This window comes from Rattus rattus, chromosome 5 (assembly GCF_011064425.1).
Source record: "Rattus rattus isolate New Zealand chromosome 5, Rrattus_CSIRO_v1, whole genome shotgun sequence".
Lineage (NCBI taxonomy): Eukaryota > Metazoa > Chordata > Mammalia > Rodentia > Muridae > Rattus > Rattus rattus.
This window is the reverse complement of record NC_046158.1, coordinates 110893421-110914110: the sequence shown is the minus strand read 5'-3', so window position 1 is coordinate 110914110 and position 20690 is coordinate 110893421. Positions and strand designations below refer to the sequence as shown.

General features: G+C 48.8%; 2 protein-coding genes across 2 annotated transcripts; both read left to right on the top strand.

Moving 5' to 3' along the window:
* Nucleotides 1-7371: 7371 nt before the first annotated feature.
* Nucleotides 7372-10170, top strand: Cenpb (centromere protein B). The gene has a single exon (XM_032904233.1). The coding sequence runs from the start codon at nucleotides 7566-7568 to the stop codon at nucleotides 9378-9380; it is 1815 nt and encodes a 604-aa protein (XP_032760124.1). The 5' UTR covers nucleotides 7372-7565; the 3' UTR covers nucleotides 9381-10170.
* Nucleotides 10171-10278: 108 nt separating this feature from the next.
* Spef1 (sperm flagellar 1) lies at nucleotides 10279-16517 on the top strand. The gene is made up of 7 exons (XM_032904235.1): nucleotides 10279-12871; nucleotides 14134-14245; nucleotides 14770-14926; nucleotides 15137-15176; nucleotides 15266-15317; nucleotides 15500-15623; nucleotides 15751-16517. The coding sequence occupies exons 1-7, from the start codon at nucleotides 12763-12765 to the stop codon at nucleotides 15856-15858; spliced, it is 702 nt and encodes a 233-aa protein (XP_032760126.1). The 5' UTR covers nucleotides 10279-12762; the 3' UTR covers nucleotides 15859-16517.
* Nucleotides 16518-20690: the final 4173 nt, after the last annotated feature.

The following is a 20690-nucleotide window of genomic DNA, read 5'->3' as shown; positions in this document are numbered from 1 at the left end:
CTTCTGCCCGCTTGGCTTCTTAGGGTGAGTGACTCAGGGAGTTGGGTTAACCCCCTGTTCCACACATATCCTCCGCTCCCTTTGACACGAGAATCCTGGTCTCCAGGATATTGCCTCATGGGACAGGGTTTGGAGGTACATAACCTCAGAAGGAGTAGCCATCACTTAGGGTGGCCTCGTAAGGAGCCCTCGACGTTTACCATCAGTGCACGGTCACCGGTAAGGGTCGGTGCTACACTCTGCTTGAGCCTAGGACGTTTGCCAAGTTTGCTGTGAGCTCTGCGTTCCCTGTCCGGTTTACAGACCGAGCGTTGAAAAGTTCCTTAACTCGTTTAAGGTCACGGGTTTGGTTGAGTGGCGGAGACATAGATGCACCCTCCCGGGCTCCTCTGATCCTGCAGCCTCCCTGTCAACGCCCCTGGGCCGCAGAGAGCAGCTGCAGTCATTCAACCGCGGCGCTTTGCGAGGCACAGAGGAACTGCCGGGTCCTGGGCTCCAGAGTTTAGACCTCACTGAGCCCAATAGTCTCTCCTATGACCCCTGAGAGTTAAACGTTTAGATTGAGGCAATGATTTCTGCAGCAGGCAGTTGGGAGCAGCCAGAGAACCCAGTAAGGGAAGAATCTCACACCCACTTATGGCTTAGCTAATTTGGGGTTAATAGCACCATAGTGTTTCTTTGAAAGTAAAAGAGGCTGAATTTGCTATTAGTTTACAATGAGCGTTTTCTAACGATCTAATCACCTTGCAGGCGAGAGTCTGTTTTCCTGGAATGAGCTGGGAAGGACCTAGTAAGTAGTTGGGAACTTTTTCAAATTCCCCAGTGAGGGTGTGGCTTCTGGGACGGTCATGGGGTGCAGTATAGGATCTAGGAGCTGAGAGCAGCCTTGAACACCTGCCTTTGCTATTTTAACCACCACCCTAGGCCCACCAGGTAAGAATGGCAAAGGGGTAACTAAGGGTAGGGATAGAGTCTAAGAGGTTCAGCTGTGAATAAAGGAGGACACTAGACACACCTGAGAGGAGTGCCCAAGGTAGGAACCACGACCCGACCACTCTTTTCTTTCAACATTTTGCCCAGTTCCTGTGGTATGTCAGGAACTTATATACTGCTACTGGGGACCCATTTCTTATTCCAGTCATAACTCAAGACCTTAGTGCCAGGACCAGGAGAGAAATGTGTCCCCACATGGCCTTCCATTCCAAAGACCTGAAATAAAATTGCTCCAAGGAGTATATTTTCAAAACCAACATAACTGGTTTCCCTCAACCTGCATCTCAGCACACACACTCTTCGGAGTGAGGAGGAGCCATGCTGTGTTGAGTTTTGAAGATCACTTGAATCTCATGAAGTTCCACAACTGAAAGGTTCTCCTTGTCCCAGTGGAGGTGAGAGATGTCCTTCCCACGGCACCCACTCACACCCTCCTGAACCTCACTTTTCCACTTAGATCATAAAATACATACTCAACTAAAACAACAAATTGCTCTTAGAGATTGAAGCAAAGGCCACCCAGAGACTGTCCCACCTGGGGATCCATCCCATCTGCAGACACCAAACCCAGACACTATTGCTGATGCCGAGAAGTGCTTGCTGACAGCCTGATACAGCTATTTCCTGAGAGGCTCTACCAGATCCTGACCAATACAGATTCTGATACTCAAAGCCAACCATTGGACTGATCCCAGGGACCCCAATAGAGGAGTTAGGGGAAGGACAAAGGAGCCAAAGGGGCCTTATCTGGCATCAATGGGAGGGGTGGCTTGGGTCCTATGAGGCTTGATGTTCCAGTGTAGAGGAATGCTAAGGCAGTGAGGTGGGAGTGGGAAGGTAGGTGGGTGGGAGGAGCACCCTCATAGAAGCAGGGGTAGGGGGGTATGATAGGGGGTTTACAGAGGGGAAACTGGGAAAGGGGATAATCTTTGAAATGTAAATAAATAAAATATCCAATTAAAAATTTGCTCTTTTTTGAGATTAGGAAGAGGAGTGTTTCATTATGTAGACATGGCTGGCTTCTGACTCTGTGTGTAGAGCAAACTGAATTCAACTTTATGGTGACCGGGCTGTTTTTGATTCCTGAGTGTTGGGATTACAGGCATGGAGTGCCGCTGCCGGCAGGTTAAAATCTCACGGTGCAGCCCGCAGAGTTTTATGTCACAGGTGCTTTGCCTGTGTGTGCACCATTTGCCGGCTTGGTGCCTGTGCAGGACAGAAGAGGACTTCAGATCCCCTGAAACAGAGGGTTGTGAGCTGCAATGTGGGTGCTGGGAGTCAAACCTGGGTCCTCTACAAGAGCAGGCAGTGTTATTAACCTAGAGCCATCTCTCCAGGGCCTTTTTAGGAACGGTGTTTCCTCTACTGGTCCCCCAACACACACCTTTTTTTTTTTTCCATAGCTGTGACATGTTAAATTTTTGTGCCACTAAAACCTCAAAGAACAACATCTTATGATACGAAAGACAGCCCCACCCCTAAATCTTCAGAAACAGCACTGTGAGAAATTTCTTGTATCACCTCCTGAAGATGATTCATATTTAGCCAAAGGAAGCATGGTGGCAGACGCGCACGGCGGCCACAAACAGAATTAAAGATTCCTTAGTAGCCACGTTCAAAAAGCAAAAGGGAAGCTGACCTCAGTCCTGTACTCTGTCAACTCACGGAGGAGGAGTGAGGAAAGAGGATCAGTGACAGTTTGAGGCCAGCCTAGGCTGTAGAGTGAGAGCCTGTCACAAACAAACAACCCCAAAGTACTACCAACAAAAATAGAAAAGGGTCTGAGGTGTGTCTCAGGGGTAGACCATTTGCCTAGCATATGCAAAGGCCTGGCTTCTGGCATCTGCTCATAACACGGCAAAAATATAAATAAATGTGGTAAGGATAGTAAGTTTTATTTTTATATTTTAATTTTAGTATTGTATTTAATCTAATATACTAAAAGTATTACTGTGCTGGTTAGTTTTTTGTCAACTTGATACAAACCAGAGTCTTCTGGGGAGAGGAAACAAGAACCAGCTTTAGGCAAGCCTAAGGCTTAAACAGCATTTTAGAGTAAAGACAAACTAGGTTTATTCCTGTTTATGACTAAGCCTCTGCTTCTCAAGGATTGGGCTATACCCCACCATAACCTTACCTACCAATGGCTCTGTGCTGCCTGTTCCAGGAATGGCGATCGTGTCCCTGTTTCAAACAGTTACGACCATCTTGCAACCCTATCTTTGTTTCAAAGATTACTTGACCACTTATGACTACCAGTTGTTTTGACTACTTTATAATGCCCATCTTGCAACCATGTCTTTGTTTTAGAAGGTCATTAGGAATAACTTGAGTTTGTGTTCTACTCCTGTAACCTTATCTATTCTGCCCACCAAACCTCCCATTGGAAACGCCTACCCCTGAGCTACAAAGCCTTGTCTTCCTCACATCCAATGCTGACCTCTTAAGCCCCACCTTAGAGGGAGGCAGCCTTTGTGCAGACTAGAAAAGCTTTCTTTAAGTAAGTGCTTGCTTTAATTAATTTGGCCATGATGATTTGGTTCACTGGTTTTTCTTCTCCAATCTTTGGGATTAACAGAAGCCTCAACTGAGAGTACGTCTCCAGCAGACTGACCTGGAGGCAAGTCTGTGGGGCATTTTCTTGATTAATGACTGACGTGGGAGGGCCCAGCCTACTGTGGGTGACATCACTCCTAGGCAGGCGGTCGTGAGTTGTATGTGTAGGGGATGGAGAGACATCTCCGCAGTTAAAGAGCACTTGAACTCTTCCGTAAGACTCAGGTTTGATTCCCAATATCCATATGGCAGTTCACAACTGTGTGTAACTCTCATCCTGGGGGATCCAATGCTCTTTTCTGACTTCTACAGACAACTAGGCTTGGTGCACAGACATATGTGATCAAAGCATTCATACATATGGTGATTTGAATAAGAGAATGACACCCATAAGCTGGCTCACATATCTGAATGTGTAGGATGGCACTATTAATTGGAGTAGATGTGGCCTTTATTAAAGGACATGCATCACGGGGGTGGGCTTTGAGGTTTCAAAATCCCAAGCCAGGCCCAGTGGCTCTCTCTCTCTTCCTGCTGTCTGTAGAACTCTCAGCTACTTCTGCACAGTGTCTGTCTGCATGGCCCTATGCAGTGAACTAAACCTCTGAAAGTGCAAGCAAGTCCCCGAGGTCACCGTGTCTTTTCACAGCAAGAGTACGCTTACAACTAAGGCAATACATATAAAATGAGTAAATCTAAGCAAGCAAACAAAGAATATTTGTCCCCTGGGAGGCTAAGACTGGAGAATAACAAGAGTGAGGGTACCTTGGGCTATATAGCGAGTCTCATACCCCCCCCCCCCAAAAAAAAAACCAAACAAAACCAAAGCCAGGAGTGGTGGCACCAGACTCTAGCACTCGTCTCTGTGAATCCATACAAGACTGCTCTACGAAGAGTTGCAGGACAGCCAGGTCTTCATAGTGAGCCCTTGTCTCTAAACAAACAAACAATCCCCAAACCAAACCACACAACAACAACAACAATCCAGATTGTTTTAAAAGAATGCTTTTGTCTTTGTTTTCCCAAGTCACTGTTTCTCTGTGTAGCCCTTGCTGTCCTGGAACTTGCCCTGTAGACGAGACAGGCTTCAGTAATTTGCCTCCTGAGTGCTGGAATTAAAGGTGTGTGCCACTACACCCAGTTTAGAAGATTTTTTTTTCTCTCTTTGGTGGGAAAGGCCTCTGTGTAAGATACAAAAACAGAAGCAATATAGCAAAGTATAGCCAGAGCTGCCTACTTGGAGATTACAAGTAATCTCATAAACTTGGAGAAACAAGTGGTCTCTAAAACGTTTTCTAAGCTAAGAGGCCGTGGGCAACTTAAGGGAAACAGGGTTGGGGATTTAGCTCAGTGGTAGAGCGCTTGCCTAGGCAAGCGCAAGGCCCTAAATTCGGTTCCCAGCTCCGAAAAAAAAAAAAGAAAAAAAAAAAAAAAAAAAAAAGGAGAGGAAGATTTAAAATACACCTATCAAAGACTTTATATTCAGAGCACATGTAGGGTTTTTTTTTTTTTTTTTTTTTTTTTTTTTTCTTTTTTTTTTTTTTTTTTTTTTAGACAACCTCAAAACCTTTCTTTGTGGTCCTAGCAGTCCTGGGGCTCTGTGTAAACCAGGCTGGCCTTGAACTCACAGAGACTCACTTGCTTCTGTCTCCCAAGTGCTGAGATTTAAGGTCTGTGGTACCATTGCTTGGCTAAAGTGGAGTTCCTAACCATCAGGATGATATGGTTGGGAGTAGAGCCTATGATTGGCAAGCACGAGGCCCTAAGTTTGATACTTATGGCACGTGTAGAAGGGAAAAGACCAGCGGAAGAAATGTGGACGAAGATAGAGAATCTCAGGATCCAATATATACACGGACATTCTCTTCTCTGGCCTTGCAGAATACAACACTGATCTGATTTCTGGTTCTGTCGTTATCAGTTCCTCCTAAGTGTGTTGGTAATTTCTAGAGCCCTTCACTCGGAAGTGCTTCCCTTAAAGCTCCCAGGGCTTGGTCCTCTTTGTTTCTTGACCTAAAGCTTTGTCTACCCCAGCTCCTCAGCCTGTCATCCTGGATGCTACGCTTCCAAGACTTTTAAAAACATGGCAACTCCACTAACTCCTAAATAGAATGTCTTGATCAAAACCCTCACCAAAGGGCTCAGGGATCAATGCTGAGAAGGAGGTAAAATGATTTTTAATAGATAATTCCACAGAAATAGTAACTTCCACACACAGCAGGACTGATACACATATGAACTCACAGAGACTACAGCAGTATGCACAAGGCCTGCACAGGTTCAAGACAGACCAGGTCCCAGCATTCAAAGGGAAGTGGTCAAAGTGTCCCACCCCAAACCAAGATGCTATCCACAACTGATACCCACTGGCAAAGGGACAATCAGTTTCTCCCATGGAGTGTCACCAAGGGCAAATCCCATGCCTAGGTGGAGTTGGCCAACACAGAATGAATTCAATGGTATTTTTTGGAGACTTTTGGGGCATTTTTGTCTTACTGGTCTTTTTGCTTGTTTGTTTTGAGTTTTCTTTTTGTAGGGCTGTGTGTGTGGCACGCGCGTGTGTGTGCACATGTTTCTTGTGTTGTCTGGTGTGGTGGTACATGCTTTAGTCCCAGCACTGTGGGAGGGGGGAAGCAGGTGAATCTTCATGAGTTTGAGACCAAACTGGTCTATACTGAGTTCCAGGCCGGCAAAGGCTACATAATGAGACTGCTCAAAAAAAAACAAAACAAAACAAAACAAAAACAAAAACAAAAACAAAAACAAAAAACAAAAACAAAAACAAAAAAAAACAGGCAAGCAAAACACAACAATGTGTTGATGAACCTTGAGGGTTCATCACTTTCATGTGTTTGGTGCTACAGGGAGAAGTTTTAAGATTTATTTGTACAGATGTATATGTACATACATATTTCTGTAGTTTTAGTTATGGCTACTTTCATGGGGAGGAAAAACAATAACACCCAGATGTTAATAGTATTTATGGATTTGAATGACTAGATTTGTTTATTTTTGTTTTTCAAGAAAGCGTTATTCTGCATAACAAACACCCTCTGTAGACCAGGCTGGCCTCGATCTCGCAGAGATTCACATGCCTCTGCCTCCCTCATGCTGGGATTAAGGCATGGTCCACCACACAGAGCTGGATTGCTAGAATTTTTAAAATGTCATTAGCGCCATCAAATGGATTTAAATGCTATGGTGTCTTTACAATAAGCTGTATAACCATAAACTGGCCTTTTCACATTTGGAACAATATACGCCATTAAAGTTCAGGTTAGGTGTCTGAGGAGAAGGTGCAGCACTTAAGTGCACTGGCTGCTCTCACGAAGAATCAGTTTGGATCCCAGCACTCACTTTGCAATTCATAATTACCTGCAATCTCACTCCCGTCTGACGCCCTCTTCTGGTCCCCTTGGGCATCTGCACGCAGGAGCGCCTACACGCAGACAGACATACATATGCAATAAAGACAATTATTTTAAAAAGAAGCATACTGCCAGTTGCATTTACACACAGTGAAAAATCCTAATCGCTCGACGCCAGCCAATTAAAACGCAGTCTAAGCAGCCTGATGCCAGCTAGCCGCCTCTGGAGGACAGAGCAGAAGCGAGAGCACCAAAACATCCCTGTGCATCTGTCCAGGTGCCTGAGTGCGTTTTGTCTCCGCCAATGACCTTTCCCGCGCGTGGCCGAGGCGCACCGACCGGGCCTCAGCGCCCCCCGGCGGGCGGGTCCGCAGCGGCGCGGGTCGGGGAGGCGGCGCCCAGCGTCCCCCGCTTCCCGCGAGATCCCGCGCGCGCTCCGCCCGCGCCGCGCGCCGCGCTCCCCTGCTGGGCACGTCCGCCGCCCGCGCCTGCCGCGCCGCTCGCCACCGCCCGCCGCCGCCCCGCGAGCCGCTTTGTCTCGGGCGGGGCGCGCGGAGAGGCCGCCAGGTGCCCCCCGCCGCGGGCCCGGGCCCCCCGCCCCGGGGCGGCGACGGCGGTGCCGGGCCCCGGGGCGGAGGGCGCGCCGGGATGGGCCCCAAGCGGCGGCAGCTGACGTTCCGGGAGAAGTCGCGGATCATCCAGGAGGTGGAGGAGAACCCGGACCTACGCAAGGGCGAGATTGCGCGGCGCTTCAACATCCCGCCGTCCACGCTGAGCACCATCCTGAAAAACAAGCGCGCCATCCTGGCGTCGGAGCGCAAGTACGGAGTGGCCTCCACCTGCCGCAAGACCAACAAGCTGTCCCCGTACGACAAGCTGGAGGGGCTTCTCATCGCTTGGTTCCAGCAGATCCGCGCCGCCGGCCTGCCGGTCAAGGGCATCATCCTGAAAGAGAAGGCGCTGCGGATAGCGGAGGAGCTGGGCATGGACGACTTCACTGCTTCCAACGGCTGGCTGGATCGCTTCCGCAGGCGCCACGGCGTAGTGGCCTGCAGCGGCGTGACCCGTTCCCGGGCGCGAAGCTCTGCCCCTCGGGCCCCAGCGGCACCTGCCGGCCCAGCCACGGTGCCCTCGGAGGGCAGTGGTGGGAGCACACCCAGCTGGCGCACTCGGGAGGAGCAGCCGCCGTCGGTGGCTGAGGGCTACGCCTCGCAGGACGTGTTCAGCGCCACCGAGACCAGTCTGTGGTACGACTTTCTGTCGGACCAGGCCTCAGGGCTCTGGGGAGGTGATGGACCGGCGCGCCAGGCCACCCAGCGCCTCAGCGTTTTGCTATGCGCCAATGCCGATGGCAGCGAGAAGCTTCCTCCACTGGTCGCAGGCAAGTCTGCCAAGCCCCGTGCAAGCCAAGGTGGTCTGCCCTGCGACTACACTGCCAACTCGAAGGGTGGAGTCACCACCCAGGCTCTGGCCAAGTACTTGAAAGCTCTGGACACTCGAATGGCTGCAGAATCTCGTCGGGTCCTTCTGCTGGCTGGCCGTCTGGCTGCTCAGTCCTTGGACACCTCGGGCCTGCGGCACGTGCAGCTGGCCTTCTTCCCTCCTGGCACCGTGCATCCATTGGAGCGAGGAGTGGTCCAACAGGTGAAGGGCCACTACCGACAGGCCATGTTGCTCAAAGCCATGGCAGCACTCGAGGGCCAGGATCCCTCAGGCTTGCAACTGGGCCTAGTGGAGGCCCTGCACTTTGTGGCTGCGGCCTGGCAGGCAGTGGAGCCCTCGGACATAGCAACTTGCTTTCGTGAGGCTGGTTTTGGAGGTGGCCTTAATGCCACTATCACCACTTCCTTCAAGAGTGAGGGAGAGGAAGAGGAGGAGGAGGAGGAAGAAGAGGAGGAGGAAGAAGAAGAGGAGGGTGAAGGGGAAGAGGAGGAGGAAGAGGAAGAAGAAGGGGAGGAGGAAGAAGGAGGGGAAGGAGAGGAGGTAGGAGAGGAAGAGGAAGAGGTAGAAGAGGAGGGTGAGGTTGATGATAGTGATGAAGAGGAGGAGGAAGAAAGCTCCTCTGAGGGTTTAGAGGCTGAAGACTGGGCCCAGGGAGTAGTGGAGGCCAGCGGTGGTTTTGGGGGTTATAGTGTCCAGGAAGAGGCCCAGTGCCCCACCCTCCATTTCCTAGAAGGAGGAGAAGACTCTGACTCAGACAGTGATGAAGAGGAGGAAGACGAAGAGGAGGATGAGGAGGATGAAGAAGATGAGGATGATGATGAGGATGGTGATGAGGTCCCTGTACCCAGCTTTGGGGAGGCCATGGCTTACTTTGCCATGGTCAAGAGGTACCTGACCTCCTTTCCCATTGATGACCGAGTGCAGAGTCACATCCTTCATTTGGAACATGATCTGGTCCATGTGACTAGGAAGAACCATGCCAGGCAGGCGGGAGTTCGGGGTCTTGGACATCAAAGCTGAGCTCCTGGACATAGCTGTGCTCCAGCCCAGATGGGCGTCACCTGCCCAAGGCAGAGAACTCTGGGCAGCTGCTGGAGATGCCTGGAGAAACCCAGGGCTTTCAGTAATGCTTCGCCAGGCTCCAGGCTCCGAGACAGGCCCAGGGGCTGAGGTCCGCCTCACTGCTATTGCCTCTTTCTCAGAATCCTCTTTCCTCCCCATTAGTCCCTGGGCTCAGGGCACTGGATGGGTGGGGAGCTGTCCGGTGCTACCACACCATGCCATCAGTGGGCTAGACCACAGCAGCAGCCAGGGTTGGGTCCTGGAAGCTCTTGGCCAGAGAGTGCCTCTCCCCCTGCCACCCAACCAGGTCTTTGGTCGGGGGATCCCAAAGCCATTCTGGAAAGGGCTCCAGAGGAAGGTCTAGCCTAGGCCCCCACAAAACTAGCAGCCCCCCTCCTGCATCTCTAGGTTATCTAAAGAAGCACAGTGTAACTTAGGGCAGGCTCCTGAGCCTGCCTCTGCCTGCCTTCCACCTCCCCAGATCCCTTTCTCTGGCCCAGTCTTTGGCCCTTGGTTTTCTTTCCAGATTGGAGGTTTCCAAGAGGCCCTCCAGGGGAGTGAGTGACAGCAGGCACCTCCAATCTGGGTAGCTGCAGGCCTTTGTGCCTCATCCTCTGCAGGCCCCCATCCTGGGCAGAGGGGCCTGGGGCTGGGCCCAGAGTCCAGCCATCCAGGTGCTTCTTTCCCAGTTTGAATTCAATAAATCTGTCCACTCCCCTTTTGTGGGAGTGAATGTTTTAACAGCCAAGGATGCATCCTTCATGGTCTGGGCTTGCGTCTATCTTGGGGGACACATCCTTTCCAGGTTCCTCTTGGTTCTTGCTGTAGTGGGGCATGGAAGCAAGGTTTGAGCAGGTGGACGTGGCTGGGGTGAGTGGCAGGCAATGGGTGACACCCACATCTAAATGTTACAGAATTCTGGGGAAGGAGAGTGTTACATCTTTTGAGGAACCTTAGCCTTAAACTTTGTTAGTGAGAAGCTCTGGGTGGGGCAGGAGATAGGGCCAGCCGTCTCTTGGGGCAGATCAGCTGATGACCCAACCCACCAAAGCTAGTTAGAGTCCTGTAGCAGTGGAGCAGGAGTGAGAACAACTTCGGGACCACTATGAGCCAGGATGGGGTTGGAGGTGCATATAAGGCACCCTTGTTTTACTTTCAGAGAGAGAGTTCTTCAGGCCTTCCAAGTGATTGACATTTTCAAGCCCGTTAGCCACAGGACAGTGACAGGTTCTGGGAAACAGATTGCAGCCCCATAACTTGGTAGCTCACTGTGCAAGGCCACTTCCCCACTCTAGTCCAAAGGTGAAAGCATACCCTTCTTTCAGTACCTAGCACCTCCCTTCATGGCTCTTCCTTACTGAGGCCTTCAAGTTCCAGCCAAGGAAAGGCTTGATCAGGGTAGGTAACTCTCAGCACCAAACCGGTTTTCCCACCTTGACTAGGGCTGGCATATTACTTCTGGTAAATTCCCAATCCCAGCATACCCCAGCCACCAAGTTCTCCCTACCCTGGAATGTAAGGGGGTGGGGGATAGCCAAGTCACCCTTTGTGCCTTGTTTGCCTTAGGTGCGGGCCAGAAAGGCAGGCCAGAAAGGGTTGAGTCTTTTGTATTTCTGGCACTATGGGATTACCTCCCTTGAAAATTAGGTTTTTTTTAAATGCAAACTTTGTTTTTATTTGTATCAAGGTAGGGAGGAACTAGGGCCTATAGCAGCCTAGGCAGGTGTCTCACTGCTGAGCCACACCTCCCTTGAAAGTTTTGAAACAAAGTCAAACAAAGGAGTTGGGATTCCATTTGACATCACTCCTTCCTCTAGTTGGAATTCTAGAGGAGAGGACCAGAAAGTCTAGGCTACCCAATGGGCTTACTCTGAAGTAAGTAGGAGGGACCAGTGGCCTTTTCTCTAGATGCCCTGGCTAATCCAGGTCCTTTATCTCAAGTACCAAGTCAAATCCCTTGGATCGGTCTCCTTCCAACAAGAATCTCTTACTGGACTCTGATTTAACACAAGCTAATGCTCTTTTTCTGTGCTAAGTGTCAAACACTCAGGTGCCCATATGAGGTAACAAAAGCCAAGACAAACAGAGGCAGAGGTTCAGTAATGTGCCCAGTGCCACATTATTAATCTATTGGAAGCAAGCTTTCTCCTCAGGCAGGCTCTAGAAGTATCCCTTTAGTAGTTTGTGTTCCTGCAGAAATCAGTTTCCAATCCCGACTAGCCTTAAGAGGGAGACCAGGGCTTGCCAGTGTCTGTAGAAGCTCTTACTTTCAGTGTACGGCCATCTTGCAATCCCCTAAACCCATTAAATTCAAGATACTTATACTTTTATTCCTATTTTGTAAATTACTTTGCAAGTACACCTTTGGGACAAGTAGATGAAAACGGTTTCCATTTTACAAAGGAAATAGGGTTAAGGAATTAAATGACCTTCCCTAAGAAAATGGCCTTGGTCTGCTCTCCCCGGGAGTCTGCGTTACATATTGAAAGGTCCAGTAGAACACATTGCTGAGATGAGGAAATGCTAATGACCCTAGGCCGACAGAGCTTACAGGGAGGGAGTTATAGAGGAAACGCTGATAAATTGCTTATCGGGCAGGAGAGATGGTTTAGTGGTTAAGAGTACTGGCTGTGCTTCCAGACGATCCAGGTTTGGTTCCTAGCACCTGCAATGGTGGCTCATCACCATCTGTAAAGCCAGTCCCAGGGGGATCCAACACCTGTCCTTTGCGTGCACCAGGTACACACGGTACACATTTATCAATACAGCTAGAACACCCATACACATAAGGAAACAAACCAATAATTTCAAAATAGACAACTTAAAACACTATCTCCGTATGTATCAGATTAGCAGAGCTCTGCCCTGTCCACTCCCACCTTCCACCCCAACCTAGACTTGTCTGGTGATGCTGCCACGCTACTTCCTTTAGAGCTGATAAATGACACAGAAAAGGAATGGGTTCTGGGGGCATAGTAGGTTTTCACAAAGCACAGAATGGTTCAGTGATTGTGCAGGAGGTGGTGTGGGCAGATAGGTGATGCCTTCTTGGGGAGAAAGGAAGATATAAATAAAGCTAACTGCCTTTTCAAAGCCTGGGCCCTGGGGACGGTAACATAGAAAAACTACAACTCCCAGAAGTCTCTGTTTCTAGGCAAGTAGCGACGGTTGCTATGGTTTCGGAAAACAATATGGCTGCTCCCAGATGGGATTTGAGTCTGTGCGGAATAGGGACCCAAACACCCATCTGAACGCTCGCAATTGCGAGAGGAGGCATTTGAAGGGTTCTGGGGCTAGCGCTGGGCTCTGTCGGGAACGGTGAGGCCTTGCTCTGGATCCAATGGAAAGCAGCGTGGATGAGGAGGCTCTTCACCAGCTGTACCTCTGGGTAGACAACATCCCTCTGTCCAGACCCAAGAGGAACCTGTCCCGGGACTTCAGCGACGGAGGTGTGCATTGTTGTGTCTTAAGATATTGTTTTTATGGTTAATGGATTTGTGTACATGCTATTTTTTGTTATGTGTGTATGTAGAGTGGGGCGGGTGGGATCTGTATTTTGGGACTTCAATTGTGGAAGTGTGCAGTTGCATGTTTCTTCTATTTGTGTGTGAACAATGTATGTCCATTCTATCTTGTGTACATGGAGTTTGTCTGTGTGTCTCCCTTTAGGGGCTTTTAAAACTGAGCTGTGTGTCTGGGTATGTGTGAACCTATTGCCGCGTACTGTAGTCTGTCTTGTAATTTTTGTTGTTTTGTGAGATCATTTTGAACTCCTGACTCTCCCACCTTTACTACATTCCTGTGTTTGCCTACCATGTTCTGATATTATAGGCATTGCGTCACTATTCCTATTGTTTAGTGTGGTGCTAGGGAGTCAAACCCAGGGCATTGTGAATGCTAAACAAGCTTGCTACCACTGGGCTGAATCCCTAGCCTGTGTTCTTCTGTATTGACATGTTTGGTCCTGAATGTGTATGGGTTTTTTTTTTTTCGTGGTTATGTGTTTGTTTTTCAAGAAAGGCTCCTGTATTTAAGAAATGCATAGTTCTGTAGGCAGAATGCCCTTTATTTCTATGTATATAATTGAAGAGGCTATGCATATATATGACTTCTATGTGTGTGTGTTCTATGTGTGCACTCATGTGTACTTGGCATTTACTTGTTGTGTGTGTCTATATATTCTGCCTTGTGTGCATTTGTAGATGAACATTTTCAAGACACACAGTTGCTGTGTAGCCCAGAACTATTTTCCTGCATCCCGTGTGATAGGATTGCAGGCATGTGCTACCAGGCTGTCTCTTTGTACATGCACTTGTATGCAGTGCTTTGTACATGCTATTCGAGAGATCACACTACTAATCAAGCTATACCACCAGCCCTGTAGGAAGATGTCTTTCTGCTGTGTTAATCTGTGATTCGTCTGAGACGTGTGTGTGTGTGTGTGTGTGTGTGTGTGTGTGTATGTGTGTGTGTGTTCATTTGAATTCCTAGGATAAGGTTGCAGACTACTGTAGGGCCCTCTTGGAGACTCTCACTTTTTCTGTGATGTGAGATTGAGGAATATGCTGAGAAGTGACGGGTCTTGAATTGATCATTGATCTGGCTTTCTTTGTCTCCTTTCTGTAAACCTTCCCTTTTCTGTATCTCTACCCCTTCTTCCTTGACCCCATGGTCCTGCCTTTCGTATCTGTTCCCAACACTATTCCTTCAGTCCTGGTTGCAGAGCTTATCAAGTTTTACTTCCCCAAGATGGTGGAGATGCACAATTATGTCCCCGCCAACTCTCTCCAGCAGAAGCTCAGCAACTGGGGTCACCTGAACAGGTAGTAGAATTCCTGGGTGCAGAAGTAAACTCTGGCTCCTGCCTGCTTTCCAGAAAGAGCTGCTCAGCCCTAACTTCCTATGACCTTGGCTGGGGATGTGACACTGTAGTAGAATGATTGCCTAATGTTCCCAAGAGCACTCACGTGCATGCACTTGCACACACACACACACACACACACACACACACACACACACACACACACAGAGAGAGAGAGAGAGAGAGAGAGAGAGAGAGAGAGAGAGAGAGAGAGAGATATCCCTGGGTTGGTTCCTAGCAATACAAAGCGGGGGTGGGGGAACAAAACAACAACAACAAAACTTCCTATGATCTAGGCTGCGGGGAAGGGGAAACAGAAGAATCCACTCAGAAACAAAATCAAGTAATTATTTTAACTGGATAGAAACAAAGAACCTGGAACACTGGAGCAGAGGGCTTCAGATGTCTGCCCTTCTTCTGGTACTTTGTCCACTTCTTTCCCATTTCCCCAGTACCCGACCCACCTATCTCATATTCACCCCCTAGAAAGGTGCTGAACAAGCTGAACTTCTCCGTCCCAGATGATGTGATGCGGAAAATTGCGCAGTGTTCTCCGGGGGTAGTGGAGCTAGTGCTCATTCCATTGAGGCAGCGCCTGGAGGAGCGGCAGAGGCGCCAGAAGCTGGGTGTTGGCTCCTTACAGGTGGGGCTGTTGAGTTTGGTGTTGGGGCAAGGCAGTGGGGTGGGGTATGGGAGGGTGCTCCCCAGACAGTGGAGAGCTCTGCTGTGGTGATAAACAGGAAGACTGGGTGCCTATCTAAAAGAACCGGGCCTATGGTGTTGTGGAAACGAGACAGGGCTTCTTGGAGATAGATGAATTGAGGTTCACCGGAGTCCACGTCTGTTCTTTCAGGAGCTGGCTCCTCAGGATAGCAGTGGCTACATGGATATGGGTGAGATGGGTTCCCCCATGTCCCTTTAATCAATTCTAGGGTCACCCCAGGACTTCAGCAAGGTCACTTCTCCACTTGCTTTGTCTTAGGTTTGTCCCAGAAGGTTCGAGGAGATGCCCCAACCCTAGGAGAACAGCTCAGGTAAAGCTGAGAGCTGGACTTCACCAGGCTTGGTAACTTACCCACACAGACTAGGTGGCAGTGCCTTGGGAACTGGGAGCTTCGGTGGGGAAACAGTGAAGAGGGAAGGTCTGGCCACGGGTATTAGAAGGGAAAGATGGGGTCTGATGTCCAGGCCTCTGCTAAGCTGCTACCCACTGCAGAGAGGGCCATCCGCTGGCTCCCCGACCCCCTGGGTATAACCAGGCGCTGCAGGGGGATCCGAACTTCGTCCTCCAGATCGCTGAAAAGGAGCAGGAGCTGTTGGCCTCTCAAGAGACAGTACAGGTAGGTGAGGAGGGGGACACTGAAGCCTAAGGGGCAGCTTGAGGCCTTCGGGGGCAAAGCACTATTGGGGCAAAGCTCTGGCAGAGCAACAGGCCTTCAGGTTTGATGTCTCTGCGCCGCCACCCAGGTCCTTCAGATGAAGGTGAAGCGTCTGGAACATCTGCTCCAACTCAAGAACGTGCGCATCGATGACCTCTCCCGGCGGCTCCAGCAGGCCGAGCGCAAGCAGCGGTGAGCGGTGCCAGGGCTGCGCGGGGTTTCCCAATACCCGCCAGAGCCCAGACGCCGCGACCCACCACTCACCTGCGGACGCAGGATTGGGAGGGCGGAGCGAGCTGCTCGTTAGCGTCTCCGGCAGCTACCGCGCTCCGCTGCAAAGGGTTCGGGCGAACGTGGGGGTGTTCAAAGCCGAGGCCGGGCACTGATCCTCCTCCTTACACTCCACCTGGGCCAGGAAAAGGACCACTTTCCAGAGCCCAGAAAACCTGTACGAACACACCTCATGACTTCCCAAATCGTGTCCTCTTTGAAGCTCCCGGCACTGGGCCTGGAGAGGCGGTCCTCTGGCTCGTTCCACACCCCTAGAACCGGTTCCTTTCTCAGCATAGAAGATAGCTTCATCTCTGTCCATGCTAAATCTCCATGCCCCCCGACACGCGAGAAACTATCCCCGGAAGCTGAGGAATTCTCTTGCCCCTTCTGGGTGCCGACCTGGGATCCTTCTCAGGGCTGGAAATCACAGCAGCTGGCGAGGAAGGGATAAGGTGTTGAAGTAGTCGGGAGTAAGGGAGGCATCCAGCTGTGCAATCGCTCTCCTCTCAGGGAGCATTATCAGGAGTGCCTGGGGAAGACAAGGCAGAGCTGTCTCCATTAAAGGTGGTGTTGTGCGTTCTTTCCTGTGCCTCGCTTCTCTTTCTGCCTGTATGGATCCCCAAAGGCAGTGAGTTCCTGGCTTGTCCTTTATCCCTTTCGTCTAGCTGTCTCCTTACAAACCCTGTGGACCCATGTTATGGTCTCATGTTATGGTTCCCACTGCTTATTAGATTGACGATGCTGCCAATGGGAAGATTTTGTGAAGTGTGACTCCCTGCCACTAGGTGACCCCCTGGTCCCTCTCCAATGTCCTCCAACCTTGCCTAAACCCAAGTTGCTGATTTTCACCAATGGTGGCCACTCATATTCTCAATTCTTGCCCATGGACTCTCTTAAATTAGCTTTCTGTATGATTCTCAACCCTGTCCACACACCGGCCTCAATCTATCAATGGTTGGCTACATATCACTTAAAACCCTGACCAAGACACCTGACCGTGGTATGACCCTCACTGTGACGATTTGCTGACTGACCATGATGGGCTGGAGAAATGGCTTAGCCATTATAAGAGCATTTGCTGTTCTTACGCAGCAGCCAGGTTCCATTCCCAGCACCTGCACGGCAGCTCACAAATGTTGATCACCCCAATTCCAGGGGCTCCAACACCCTTTTCTGACCTCCATAGACTCCAAGCCCACATGTGGTGCACAGATTTATGAGCTTAAAATAACTAAACACTTAAAAAAGAATTAAAAGGAACTTGTATTTGGTTATCTATTACTGTGTAACAAATTACCACCAATGTAAAGGCTTAAAACAACACAATGGGTTGTTGTTGTTGGTCTCTCTCTCTCTCTCTCTCTCTCTTTTTTTTTTTACTGTCCACAGCAGCTGACTGTGATTTGTTTCATGCTTTAGGAGGGGCATGATTTTGCCAGTGGCAGATAGACTCTTCGATTGTGTAATGTTTGGAATTCTGGGAACTTTTCAGAGGGTGTATAAATGCTAGGGCCCTGAGGCGCACTGTGGGTGGCGGCTGCTGGTGCCTGGCATTGGTTGTTGGTTGCAGTTTGTCAAGAAGTTGTGCGAGGAGAGGAAGAAAGAAGAAGAATTAGACATCCTGATAGCAAAGATCAAACGTGCCCCAAGGGACTCGATGTCTAATCAGCAAGAAGTAGTCTACAAATGACATCACAAAACAGCCGAAGTCCAGATACAGTAACTAACTTTAACAATTTTTAAATTTGCATATTAAATTTATGTATATGTGCATATATATGCATGCCACAGTTTGTGTGTTTGTGTGTGTGTGTGTGTGTGTGTGTGTGAGAGAGAGAGAGAGAGAGAGAGAGAGAGAGAGAGAGAGAACCTGAGACTACATAGTGAAGTGTCAGTGCAATTTTAAAAGTGATGATTTTTTTCTTTAGCCCAACTTGCTCCCAAATAAATGGGACAGGGAGTATAAGATTTATTTAATCATGCTTTATAGCACAATAGCTGAGCAGTATTAATCTATTCTAATCCTCTGAGCTAGTCTGGCTACCTCCCAGCCAAAATCCCTGAGATGCTTGCATTTTTGTATTGATCTGGCTCTCTCTGCTCCAGGTTTGTTCCCATGGTGTCTCCTAAACCCTTTTCTCCTGGTGAATTCTCTCATCCTCTCTATCTCTCCCTGTCTCTTTCTGTCTCTCTGTCTCTCGACCCCACTCCCCACTCCTCAGCTGGGATTGAAAGTCCAGCCCTATTCTCTTTCTTCCCAGCCATTGGCTGACCAGCTTTTATTGACAAATCAGAGAATAAATGGGGAGCGATATTTACACGACATTGAGACAGGAGATTCTTAAAATAATTATTACAATGCTATGTCTGGATTGCAACCATATATGGGGGCAGAAAAATCAGCATTACACAGGATAAACTTTACACAGTGCACAATAACATTACGCCTAGGTGCAGGAGAAAACTTACTTTGACAAGTGTTCTCTCAGCTGCACACATCACAACTCAGATTGTGCCAAATGCCTTTATCCACTGGGCCACTTGGTCCCAGAGTAGCCTACTTTTACTAGGCTCCTGGTAATTTACCTTACCAAAGCTAGCAAGTAAGAAAGTAAAGAACGGGCTAGCAAACCAGTTGTGGTACTGCACATCTTTAAGCCCAGCACCTGGGAGGCAGAGGCAGTTCTATTTCTGTGAGGTCAAGGCCAGGCTGATCTACATGGCAAGTTCCAGGTTGGCTATCCAGGAATATATATTGAGACCCTGTCTCAATTAATTAATTGCAAAGATTAAAGGGCTGGAGCTAAAGCTCAGTGATTGAGTGTATACTGCTCTTGTAAGGACTAGAATTCAATCTTCAGCATGTACAATGGGCAGGCCAAAACTGTAACTCTAGTTCCAGGGGATCTGCTACCTCTGGTTTCTGAGGGAATCTGCACATATGTTGATACACATAATTAAAAATAATGACATTAAATATTTTATATGAGTATGTAGCAGAAAGGAAATTACAGTTGAGATACCAAACCTACTCTCTCTTGGAACTGGCCTCCATCTTAAAAAAAAAAGAAATACAAAAGAAAAAGAAGAAGAAGAAAAGCCTGAGAACTTGACCTACAGCTAAACCCATACCAGGAAGGCCCCATGCTTGTCCTTGGCCAGAGTCACTCCCTTGCTACTTCCTAGCAACAGTTAATCAAAGATTAGTCTGATCATTTCAGATGTACTTTCAGATCATTTGTGATCGTACACAGTCTTGCTTCAGAGCACCCACCTATCAGCTCACAACAGACATTCAGTTAGATGCTTGCCAGGATGGACACCCTGTTTTCTATAAAACCTTGTCCCAGTGAGAATTCGGAGCTGCTTCACCAAACCATCCTGCGGGTCAGCGATGAGCCCAAGCTCAAGTTTGTATCTCAGTTGAAAGAACGTTACCCTAATGTGACTGCATTGGAGTCGGTTCCTTGGTCATCTTTTGGGGTTCACAATGCTTCCTGGCACTGTCTTATCTAACATAATTGTTTAAGTGACATCCCAACACATTTGCTGTATTCTGCTTATTGGAAGCATATCACTGGGTCCAGTCTGAACTTAGGGAAGGGTCATATACTGGCATCAACACCAAGAGGAACTGTTGGAACTATTTTTCCTTTTGTGGTAGTGGAGGTTGAAGAGAGATGAAAGAAATTCAGTTGGATTATGTTATTCGTAATGGTTTGGTTCTTAGGGCAAGTGGTGGGTTATGTGTATGTGAGTTGTTTGTGGAACCAATGGCTAAATAGTATCAAGAGTATGCTGGGGACTGTATCTCAGTGGGAAGAATGTTTACCTCACACACAAGTAGCCCTATGTTCAATCTTTACTAACATAAACAAGGTATGATGGCCAACTCTAATCCCAGCAATTGGGAGGCAGAGGCAAGAGGATCGGCAATTCAGTACTATCCTTGGCTACACAGTAAATCCATAGCCAGCCTGGGATACAGAGACCTTGTCTCAAAAGAGAAGACTGTTGTGAGTTAGGGATTCTCTCGGTTGCCCTAAGGAGACATCATGACCAAGGCAACTTTTAAGGGAAATCATTTAATTGGCTGCTTCCTTACAGTTCCATAGGCCGAGTCCATGATCATCATGGCAGGGACCATGGTGGCAGGAAGGCATGGTGCTGGAACAGTAGCCAAGAGCTCACATAATCTGCAAGTTACAGGAAGAGAGAACAAGACTGAGCTTGGTAATGACTTTTGAAATCTCAAAGCTAACCCTCAAAGACACACCTCCTCCAACAAGGCCACACCCATTCCAGCAAAGCCACACCGCCCAATCCTTCCTAAAAGAATCCCGGTAACCGGGGACCAAACAAAAATTTAACAACAAATTAAAATAATTGGACTGGTGAACTGGCTTATCAGGTAAAGGCATCTGCCACCAAGCTTAATGACTTGGTCCATCCGTGGGACCCACACAGTAGAAGGGAGAAGTAGCTCCCACAGGCTGTCCTCTGGATTCGTGAATTCTGATTTCCTTTGGTTTGTTCATTCCACGATTCCCCAGATTTTTTTTTTTCTTTTTCTTTTTTTCGGAGCTGGGGACCGAACCCAGGGCCCTGTGCTTGCTAGGCAAGTGCTCTACCACTGAGCTAAATCCCCAACCTCGGTTCCCCAGATGTTTAAAGAGGAGTGAAAACAGGCTGACAATCCTGCTGAAGAGAAAGCATGAAAATGACACCTAAGAATTATTAATGTTTTGGACTGAT